The sequence below is a fragment of the Carassius gibelio genome, chromosome A22 (assembly GCF_023724105.1).
Source record: "Carassius gibelio isolate Cgi1373 ecotype wild population from Czech Republic chromosome A22, carGib1.2-hapl.c, whole genome shotgun sequence".
NCBI classification, from domain to species: Eukaryota; Metazoa; Chordata; class Actinopteri; order Cypriniformes; family Cyprinidae; genus Carassius; species Carassius gibelio.
In genome coordinates, this window is record NC_068392.1 from 12,582,709 (window position 1) to 12,594,037 (window position 11,329).

Consider the following 11,329-nt stretch of genomic DNA (forward strand, 5'->3'; position numbering starts at 1 on the left):
GGTGTAAAATCTTTGATAGTGTGCTTCAGCCCATAGCGCTGTATGGAAGTGAGGTTTGGGGTCCACTCAGTGATCAGAGCTACACTAGATGGGACAGACGTCCAACAGAAGCCCTACACACAGAATTCTGCAAAATGATTATAAAATTACAAAGAAGAACACCCAATAACGCATGTAGGGCAGAATTAGGCCGATTCCCATTGTTTATCAATATGCAAAAAAGATCCCTCAAATTCTGGATGCATCTGAAATCAAGTCCCACAGAATCGCTTCATTTTAAAGCGCTACAAACCCAAGAACTGAACCCTGAAAAGAGTCCACTCAGTCAGCTAGTTCTGAGACTTACTAACCTGACTAACTCTACTAACACTAACCAGTCTCAGACCAGCACTGCTTCTCACCAAAACATCAAAATCAACCAAATTACCAAACTATCTAAAAATACATATCTGGAACATTGGGATCAAGAAACTAAAACACAAAGTAAATTACAATTCTATCGAACCCTAAAATCTGATTATGAATGTGAAGATTATCTCCAGAGTGTCAAAGACACAAAGCAGAGACGGATCCTGACCAAGTACAGGCTCAGTGAGCACAGTCTAGCCATCGAGACGGGCAGACACCGAAAGAGCTGGTTACCCAGAGAGAGAAGAGTGTGTGCTCACTGTCAGACAGGAGAGATCGAGACAGAGACGCACTTCCTCCTGCACTGTCAGAAATACACCTCCATAAGAGAACTATACTTGAACAAATTCACAAATTTAATACAGAACTTTACAGCAATTAGTGAAACAGAAAAATTACAAATAATATTAGGAGAGGGACACACAGCAGCACTGGCTGCGAGATACGTGTGGACGTGCCACAGCCTGAGAGACAGCAGGTGAACGTGTGTGTGTGTGTGTGTGTGTGTGTCTGACCCTATTGTGCACCACAGTGACCCTTAGTATGTTTGTGTATTTCTATGTAAGTTTAAGACTGTGGAATCAAACGTTCACACAAATGTTATAATTTGTTAGTTTAATATTATAAGATGTTATTATAATCAGTTCAATTACTGTGATGTCCATTTTTTTGTTATAATTTATTCTATTTCTTCTATATATGTACACTAAGCTTTGGCAACATTGTATAATTTACATTCATGCCAATAAAGCAATATTGAATTGAATTGAATTGAATTGCTTAGCACTATTTGGCCCTTTTGCCTTCTGTCTGCGGTCCAGCTCACCCCTAAACCATCTGGATTGGGTTCAGGTCCGGTGACTGTGGAGGCCAGGTGATCTGGCGCAGCACCCCATCACTCTCCTTCTTGCTCAAATAGCCCTTGATGCCATCAGTGTGACTATAATTTTCATAGTCAAGAAAATAAAGAAAACTCTTTGAATGAGAAGGTGTGTCCAAACTTTTGGTCTGTACTGTAGATAGATAGTTGGCTTTAGGTTGTGCATCAACCCTGTAACCACCATATTTCTTTAACAAAAGAAAAATTCCAAAATCCACTTGACTTCCATTTTCATAGTTTTTTATTTTTATTTAAATGCATGGTTTAAATGCTGTAACTGGTCCTCAGTAGTGTTTCAATTTTTTTTTTTTTTTTTTTTTGGGTTTTTTTTTTGCAAAATGCTGTTTGATGTCAACTAACAATGTTTATCTTGAGATTCCTCAATACAATTTCTCAACACTTAAACACATTTGTCTCATACAGGCTAAAAGAAATCTACTTTCAAGACCAACATTTATAAAAGGCACCCATTTCACAGAACGGACCAGCCCATCTCTCAAATAACAGTGGAAAACATGTAATGTACATTCATTCTTGATCATTTCCTGTAACGGCGACAGTTTTCTTTTTCTCATTCATCTTATCACTCAAAGCAATGAAGCTGAGCCGCTGCACACCACATACTTTCTGTTCTGCTCTGTCATTTCCTCTAAACCACGTGCATATGTCCGCTTTCTACGCGCCGGCTCATTAAGAAACATTTTTTCCAGTGAATTAGCGGTTTACACTGGGTTCCTGGTTGCGTTCCTCAGGTTCTGATAGGCCTCAGATTTGAGGAACCTTGGGCAGGAGTCTTTCTCCATAAGTCTGTATATGTGCATCTCTGCTTCATCAAAACAAGTGAGGTCAGGCTTCACCAAGGATCTCTTGATCTTCTCACGAGTGTGATGGTCGATGTTTACCTGCGAAATTGTAACATTTACATCCATGACTGAAGTATATTTCTATAGTGACAGTGGTGTTTAGCTTGATAAGCGAATGGCAAATGCAAAAACTCTGGCTTGTTTTTCTTTTGATGCAGTACTAATGCATTTTAAAAAGTTAATTTATGATCTGCAAGGGCACATTTATTTTTGAAAAAATTTGGTGTCTTGCTCTCTAGGGTTTGAACCTACAACTTTTCAGTCACTATCCAAAATACCCTTCTCTGTCCCCCTCAATTAATAAGCATTACTATAGTGCAATGTTATTTCCATGCAGTGTAACTGTTTTGTAAGGCCCTACTCTTTAATGCTTTAATGAGTTCCCATACTGACCTCTTTTTGAGCCATGGGATGGAGAAACTCTTTGTAGATATCAGCTGCTTTGTTAGAGAGCTTGCCAGATGAAGTCATCCGCTTATATTCCCTGCAGGCAAGCCAAAATTCAATGTTCTCCTCACTAAACTCAGACTGGAGAAATGAACGAAAGGCATCCAGGTAGTCTGTTCAGAAAGAATACATTTATTTATATGCAAAAAAATTATAATAATTATATACATATAAAAATAAATGATATAGAGGTGATTGGTAGGTGAGCTAACCTCTATTTTCAAGCAGATCCGCTAGCTTTGGCTCATGGTCTTGTCTTAAAAAGATGAAGAAATTTCAAGAAATTAATTTCGTTTTTTTATTTTCACACATCTTTTTCTAATCGTTTTATGAAGACTCCATGGAAATGTGTATTTGAATTTTTTTTTTTTTTTTAAGATTAGTGCTATATAAATATATATCAGCTTATGCGTTCATTTTGGGCGATTCATAAATTGATGATTTCAGTGTTGAAATGTTCCGTTTAAAGTTAAAAATGTATGATTAAAAAAAACTCACTGATCATGAGAGTCTTCAGTATTTTTCTGAATCGAAACACATCTGATATTGTTTTTCTGCTTTTTCCTGCTCAACAGAACATGAATTAAAATCAACACTTTAATAAATGTCCATCTTTCAGTAGATTCAAAACAACTGAACGCAGAGACGAGTAAAATTCACTTTACGTTTTGGGTTGTCTCTCTTTCCGAATGAGGTCCTTGAACTCGTAAATCCGACTCTTCGGGGAAAGCATTTTAGGCATCGTGGAGTGGCGGGAAATATTTCCTCAGGATGATCCTCTATGTGTTTCGTGTTTTTGACAGACTTTTCCCGTCTAGCGCCTGTATATACGCTCGACAGGCAGATGGAGAGGGATTTTGTCATACCTGAACATGTTCACACAAATCTCTGGATGCCATTGACACGACGAAGTCTTTAATCTGATCTCCGTGACTCATAAAACAGGCATATTCACACAAGTTTATTCTTGAATTGGAGACGTCGTGTAGTCTAATATTACGACGGTTCTCTTGTTGCTATGGCAAAGCAACAGTTGAAGATTATATATAATAACATTTAGGCCTTCGGTGAGATGTTTAAGACGGACATAATACGTTAATATTACTATATTTTGGGTGAGTTGAACGGGATCTTGACGGTCTTCGAGCTGGGACTCAGACTTTTTTTTTTTTTTTTTTGTAAAGCTACTAACTTCTCTTTTCTTCATTTAATGAAAGATATAGAACATGACTCTAACGTCGACGCCTATTTCAGTTTTTTATGTACGAGAGCCGTCGTTCGGATGTTTCAAACGAGTGAAACATCCTGTTTATGTTGTAATAGAGATCTTCAGGAGATTTCACACTTCGTGTGCGGATGGACCTCGCCCACAGGCGAGCATACACCCAAACAACGAACACTTTCTTTGAGTTTCAGAGTCACACCAAACATCAACGGTGGGCTCGTTCATTGAGGCGTATTGTTAGTCATGTGGGAGTGGTAAGAATTTGATAACACTGTGAGCTTAACTACGCTGGGCTAATGTGCAAACATTGAGTTTAGCCGCATCTTTTCATCACGGTGGTTTGTTTTAATGATTAAAGATGAAGTGTGAGATGTCTGTGCCTCTAGTGCCACTAAAATAATATTTATTGTTAGTGTTTTAAAATGATACTAACACTATTGTATTAAACTATGCTAATCTAATCTAAAATAAAAGCAATCGTTTTATTGTAAAATAAAAACAATGGTTGACACTGTGCACATTTAAAAATAAGTATCATAGTCTAACAATTGTTATTAATTTTTAAATATTTGAACAGTATGATATATATGAATTAAAGAATCAATTAACAAATATAATAATTATAAATAGAGTAACAAAATAATTAGTGGGAATTAGTATTTAAAATATAGGGTGGTATATTGTAAATATGTCAGCAAATGCATATTTTGCTTCTTCTCTATATTGTATAACTTCTGCTTTATGTTGTTTAAACACCAGGTGGCATACAATGCAAAGAAACCACTCACAAGGCACAAACATTTTATTTGGTCTTAAACTGTGCAAACAACCACCAAGGGTGTGTCCTTATCAGTTTTGTGATGGTAAAACACTGGAATGTGGAAATTGCAGAATGGAAAACATGTGAAGGCTATTTGAATAGAAACAACAATTAATTGTTAATGGCTGCAGAAATGAATGCTTCTGAAAATGATGATATATCTTTTAAAACTCGTCGCAAAAGCTGCTGTGCTAAACATAATGTGTATTCAGATTTGTTGTGTAAAATTTGAAAAATGCAAAATATTCCTCATAAATAGGAAGTGGAATTTGACCAGTTGCAATATGCACTACAAGGTAAAACAGTTTGCTGATAACTGAAGAGAGGGTTTTTAAACTTTCTCTATTGGTAATGGCATTTTAACCAATATATGTTTTCTGGAAAACACCACAGTGGAGTTCTGCGTAAGTCAGAGTTTGTAGAGGAGGGTTTTCTAAGCGATACGGTTCATAGCATGTGACTCCTTTGTCCAAGTCACTGATTAGTTTCGGGTTTTCACGAATCCATTTTGCGATACCCATAATGCTAAAACTGCAATTCCATTTGTTGCCGCTAAGAGAGAGGTCCTTTAGCACCATTAGGTGTGCAAAAACATCTCCTGGGAGATACCTCAGATGGTTGTGGTTCAGGTCTAGAATTTCAAGTCTGGAGGTGTTGCCGAAGATTGCCGATGGGAGAGACTCAAGCTTGTTCTCATTAAGCATCAGAATTTGAAGGCTATTCAAGTTGGAGAAAAGCTCTGGGTCCAGTTCCCGAAGGTTGTTGTTCCTCAGAGACAGTTTCTTCAGGTTGGGCAGGCAACAGAAGAGGCTTTTTGGTAGCGAGGTCAACTTGTTGTTGTTGTATAAATTGAGAGTCCGTAGGTTGGTCATGTTAGTAAAAAGGTTCCAAGGGACAGTGGATAGATTGGTTTCATAGAGAAACAGATCTTGGAGTCTCGGCATGTGTCCCATTAGCTGGTAAGGTAGAGATATCAAGGGGTTCTTGTAGAGGGTTAGCTTGGTCAGGTTGGGTAAGTAGTAGAAGCTCTTGGCTGGAATATACTGGAGTTGGTTGCCCGACATTGAAAGGGTGAGCAGGGATGGCAAGTGCCAGAAAAGACGTGGAGGAATCTCTCGGATCTGGTTCTTCTGTAGCATTAGCACCAACAGGTTGCTTAAATGGTCAAAGGAACCACTTTCTAGAGTCTCCAACTGGTTGGACGAGAGCACCAGAGATTTGAGTTGCCGGAGGTTGTGGAAAAGGGTCTTCGGGAGGTTCCTCAGTTGGTTATCAGCTAAGTTTAGGTAATTCAGCTTGGTCAATCTCTGGAAGACGTCGGCGTCCAGCTGCGAAAGGCGGTTCTTGCTCAGATTTAGTTCGGTTAGGTTGACCACCGCCTCAAAGAGTTCTGAACTAATGGAAGCTATTCGGTTACCATCTAGCTGCAGCTCCTCCAAGTTACTCAACTCATGAAACACCTTGGGTGGGAGGAAAGAAGTGCATTTGAAGAGAGCTTGATGGACCGAAGCTGTGGAGCACCATGGAAGGCTTCTGGTTGGATGATGTCAAGAGCGCTATGCGTGATCATCAGTCGTATCAGAAGAGAGAACGGCTGAAAACTTCTGTCTTTGAGGACCTTTATGTTTGTGTCGTTTAGCAGGAGTAGGACGGTTGCAGCTGGGTTGAGAGGGGGTATGTCAGTAATGTCCCCAGTGCATTCTGCAGAACCCCTAATGTCACAAATGCACCCATCGGGACAACGGGCACCGAGGGTGAGCAAAGGCAGAAGTTGAAGTAGAACAAATGTGAACCACATACTCTCAAACTGGGGAACAAATACACGCAAATGTCATTATAAAAGTCATCATTTTCAATTTTGAAATTGTAGCATGTACAATAAAAATAAGCTGTAATATTGAAAACATTAAATAAAACTGATCATGCTTTAAAGGGATTTACTTTGTTTATTGAGTTTTTCTTTTTCACCCAACGAGCATAATATTGATACTGATAAATGCAGGGCACAAGACTCTGGCTTTCTCCGTCGTCTTTGAAGCTCTTATGAAATAACACGAGAGAAAATACTGTCAAGTTCAACAGTATGATGAATAAATATTACTGGTAACACTTTACAATAAGATGCCATTTGTTAACATTAATGTATTAACAAACATGAATGAACAGTGAACAATAGATTTATTACACAATTTATTAATCTTTGTTAATGTTAATAAAAATCGAGTTATTCAATGTTCATGTTCATAGTACATTAATGTTTACAAACACAACTTGTGATTTTAACAATGCATTAGTAAATGCTGAAATTAACATGAACGAAGATTAATAAATGCTGAGTTTAATGTAGCAATGTGGTCGCTCAGTTTTTCAAGATCCGTTTTAATCGTGTAACTGTTCATAGATTTGAACAAAGAAAGAAATGAAGTGTTACTACGCAGAGGCCGTATTGATTGCAAATACAAAAATAAGACCAGTAAAGAAAACGCAGTACTTATTAAAATAATCACCCTTTACTTAAGTATTTGAACACAGAAAACCGCTGTTAATAGGTGATATAATATTTACCAGTCTATGACTAGTAAAATAATAACAACTTACTCTGATGGACACTACGCAGAGTAGCTGCTAGTGCTGTGTCTTCTTCTTGTGTGACAGGTGTCAGAGTTAAGGCACGATACTGCCACCTGGGCACTCAACCAGGTACTGTTACCAAGTATTTACATGTGGTGTCACCATAACCCCTCATTAACCCCTCATTTACACTGAACACGTGTGCGGCGCATTACGGCTGCGACAAGGTTTTATTCCGTCCTCCACGCGGTGCCAACTCACACCGGGAGCATATCAGAAGCAGAGCGACTGGATGCGTGAGACCACGTGATTTGCCTGTCCGACGTGTTTTTCTGATTTTGGGGTTTCAAGTACCAAGGATATATTGCCAATATACATGCAATACGTTTGGGAGTCTGCACAGGGTGGTTATTTTGAAAATGACAGGGATTTTTGACTCTTATTTTGTATTTCCGGTGCGACTTGCGAGCGCGTCTGTCAAAAATAGACTAGGTGCCTATATTTAGCGAAGCGGCGCGGAGAGCCGCATCTGGGAAGCTTCTGAAACGCGCCGCGTCGCGGCCTGTGTAAACACAAGCATTGAGAATGGCCGCGATCAGCTCCGCTAGACGTGTCGCAGCCGTAATGCGCTGCACACGTGTTCAGTGTAAATGAGGGGTAAGCTCTACCCTGTTAACATGGGAGCCGAATTAAAAACCGACACGCCACGCGGCTGAGACGCTTGCGCCACGCATCCAGTTTGTCGCCGGACTAACCCCTCATTTATGCCGCGTTTCCACCGAAATTACCCGGAACATTTGTACCAGGAACTTTTTTCCCAGGAACTTTTTTCCCCCCAGACCTGTTGCTTTCTGCGTTTCCACCGCGGTGTAAAGTACCGGGTAGATTAGGCAAATAGACTGGTGACGTAGGTCTGCGCGCGTTTCTCAATACAAAGTACCGCTGATAAAAAAAAAAAAAAAAAGTACGCTGATTTTGGACGTGCATCCTCGGTAGTTGGTTCAGACTTTGTGCATTCCTCTCGGGAGTGTGATGTCCGCAACGACGCAAGTCCGGTAAATCTATAAACAGCAGTGTACTTGATAACTTCAGTCTGCTCGTCTTGGCTACTGCAATTTTCCTTACTGTATATTTACAATAAAACGAAATATGATATCAAATACCACTGCCTCCTGTCGTTTTCATTTAAGCATAATAACAGCTGCAGAAATGTACTTAGTTCAGGGAAATGTGTATATGCAGCCATTACAATGAAACAAAATATTATATAAATTTGCCTTTTTTATTTTCATTTTAACATATAGATAAATTGAATACAGACCAAAGAAAACCTGTTAGATTTACCCCGCAGCTGAATTATATGTTATGTTTAACCACTAAAGAGACATCAGAGCCAGCGGCACATATCAGAAGGTCTATCCCAGGAGAGGCTGCTCTCTGTGGATACATGAGGACTGAGCTCTCGCTGATCGAGTGGAGCTCACCGTCTATGAGATGGCGAAACACATTTTTAAATAGGCGCTGTCTTTATAAATAAACCATAGATTTGAGTTTTAAACAACTACATTCTCGCCTGAAATACTTTTAAAATTACATTTCATGACACAATAACAGTAATATTTGAAAATTATCCGAATAAATGGTGGTTGAACTCAACCAATGCTGCGTGAACTCAGATCGCTTTGGCTACTGCAATTTTTCCCCTCAGTATATTTACAATAAAATGAAATAGGATATAAAATACCACTGCCTCCTTTCATTTTCATTTAAACATAATAACAGCTGCAGAAATGTACTTAGTTCAGGGATAAGTGTAACGTTATATACAGCCATTACAATGAAAGAAATATTATATAGACTTGCCTTTTTATTTTCATTTTAACATATAGATAAATTGAATACAGACCAAAGAAAACCTGTTAGATTTACCCCGCAGCTGAATTATATTTTATGTTTAACCACTAAAGAAACATCAGAGCCAGCGGCACATATCAGAAGGTCTATCCCAGGAGAGGCTGCTCTCTGTGGATACATGAGGACTGAGCTCTCGCTGATCGAGTGGAGCTCACCGTCGCAGAGATCGGTGAAACACATTTTTAAATAGGCGCTGTCTTTATAAATAAACAACATATTTGAGTTTCAAACAACTACATTCTCGCCTGAAATAATTTTAAAATTACATTTCATGACACAATAACAGTAATATTTTGAAAATGTTGATCCGAATAAATGGTGATTGAACTCAACCAATGCTGCGTGAACTCAACCAATCAGCATGTTTAGCGCCAAAGTCCCGCCCCCGAAAGTTCCGGAACTTTAAAAAAGTACCACCTCGCCAGCAGGGACTTTCTAGGGGGCATTTTTTTACCCGGAACTTTTATTTAGTTCCTGGTTCCTGCGGTGGAAACACACCAAGTACCAGACCAAGTCCCTAGTTCCTGGGTAAAGTTCCTGCGGTGGAAACGCGGCTTTACACTGAACACCTGTGCGGCGCATTACGGCTGCGACAAGGTTTTATTCCGTCCTCCACGCGGTGCCAACTCACACCGGGAGCATATCAGAAGCGGAGCGACTGGATGCATGAGACCGCGTTATTTGCCTGTCCGACGTATTTTTCTGATTCCAGAATGAATCTCTCGTTGTCCATTTCTTGTCTCCTACCAAGGATATTTTGCCAATATACATGCTATATGTTTGGGAGTCTGCACAGGGTGTTTATTTTGAAATTGACAGGGATTTTTGACTTTTATTTTGTATTCCCGGTGCGACTTGGACGCGCGTCCATCAAGAATGTCTAGAATGGGCGCGCTCAGCTCCGGTAGCCGTGTCGCAGCCGTAATGCGCCGCACACATGTTCAGTGTAAATAGGGGTAAGAGAACTGTTCATTTTAAATATTGCGGTTATCACTAATAACGGTATATCCTCATACACCAAATTAACACGATATCGATAATTGTGTATTTGAATATCACGGTTATCGTCAATACCAGTGTATCTCAACAGCCCTAATAAGAATGAGAACATTTCTGGGAACTTTAGAATTTTGACAACATTTTAATTTCTAGGCTAACTATTCCTTTAAGTTAACGAAACGAATGAATGAAGAAGCAATGTTGAACTTACCTCTCACAAGTATTGAAGACTGTCTAGCTAAAATGAATGCATTCTGCCTTTAATAGCCATATTGGAAATAGCTCTTCCCTTTTTACACTTCTCATACTCTGCAGTGAAGCCCACATGGAAGCCTGCATCCGTCTTGATGAGTTTTTTTTGTCCTTTCTTTCTTTCTTTCTTTCTTTCTTTCTTTCTTTCTTTCTTTCTTTCTTTCTTTCTTTCTTTCTTTCTTTCTTTCTTTCTTTCTTTCTTTTTGTCCTTTCTTTCTTTTCTTTCTTTGGGTCTGTAAATATATATATATATATATTATATATATATATATATATATATATATATATATATATATATATATATATATATATATTATTATTATTATATATCCATTATTCTCTCTGTTCATATTCATATTTGTCCTTAAAAGGACAGTTCTGTCTTCATTTTTGGTCCTCATGTCGTTCCATGTATGAGTTATGAGAGATAATATATGTAATATGTGTTGTCAAACAAAGTCTTAACACTAGAGGGAGTCAAAAGCCCTTAAAAGCCAATTAGTTTTAGCTGATTTTATTTTGACATAATTTAACAATTTCAATTGTTCAATAATGAATGCATGTTTATTTGAACTCAAGAAAAAAAGGGAATATTTTGCACAATGAGATGAAAGAGTAAAATCAATATATTTCATGATGTTTTATTGATAAGACATTTAAATAAACCGAGTTTTTGTTATAAGAGTACAGCCATGAGTACATTGTAACTATAATGAGCATCACGACACATTATGAATCCATATAATTCCATATCTAAAAAAGTTCTCCTTGTTTGACACATCTAAGGCATTAGATGATTTTGCAGATTTTCTTGCTCCAGGCTCTTCAGTTTAAGATCCTCAAACACAGTATTTCCAGAAACAGGCTGAAATAATAATAATAATACATCTGCATTTATGAAATGGAGAGACACTACATTGAAGAAATACATTATATCTGTCCATAAAAAG

The 11,329-nt window shown here is 38.3% G+C and overlaps 2 protein-coding genes across 2 annotated transcripts; both read right to left on the reverse strand.

Moving 5' to 3' along the window:
• Positions 1-1,511: 1,511 nt before the first annotated feature.
• LOC127943049 (regulator of G-protein signaling 21-like) lies at positions 1,512-3,659 on the reverse strand. Its single transcript, XM_052539159.1, has 5 exons — positions 3,264-3,659; positions 3,097-3,162; positions 2,811-2,854; positions 2,545-2,711; positions 1,512-2,190 (listed from the first exon to the last, which is right to left on the reverse strand). The coding sequence occupies exons 1-5, from the start codon at positions 3,338-3,340 to the stop codon at positions 2,011-2,013; spliced, it is 534 nt and encodes a 177-aa protein (XP_052395119.1). The 5' UTR covers positions 3,341-3,659; the 3' UTR covers positions 1,512-2,010.
• A 605-nt stretch (positions 3,660-4,264) lies between these two features.
• LOC127943047 (platelet glycoprotein V-like) lies at positions 4,265-10,423 on the reverse strand. The gene is given in 3 exon segments (XM_052539157.1): positions 4,265-6,123; positions 6,126-6,450; positions 10,339-10,423. Coding segments are annotated over 2 exon segments (1,437 nt in total). The 5' UTR covers positions 6,442-6,450; positions 10,339-10,423; the 3' UTR covers positions 4,265-5,002.
• Positions 10,424-11,329: the final 906 nt, after the last annotated feature.

Bases quoted from the DNA above. Each gene is read 5' to 3' on its own strand.
- LOC127943049 (XM_052539159.1), bottom strand. From the start codon at position 3,340: ATGCCTAAAATGCTTTCCCCGAAGAGTCGGATTTACGAGTTCAAGGAC. The intron at 2,855-3,096 runs GTGAGTTTTTTT...CATCTTTTTAAG, and splicing joins ACTGAAGACTCTCATGATCA to ACAAGACCATGAGCCAAAGC. The intron at 2,712-2,810 runs GTTAGCTCACCT...CTTTCTGAACAG, and splicing joins GGATCTGCTTGAAAATAGAG to ACTACCTGGATGCCTTTCGT.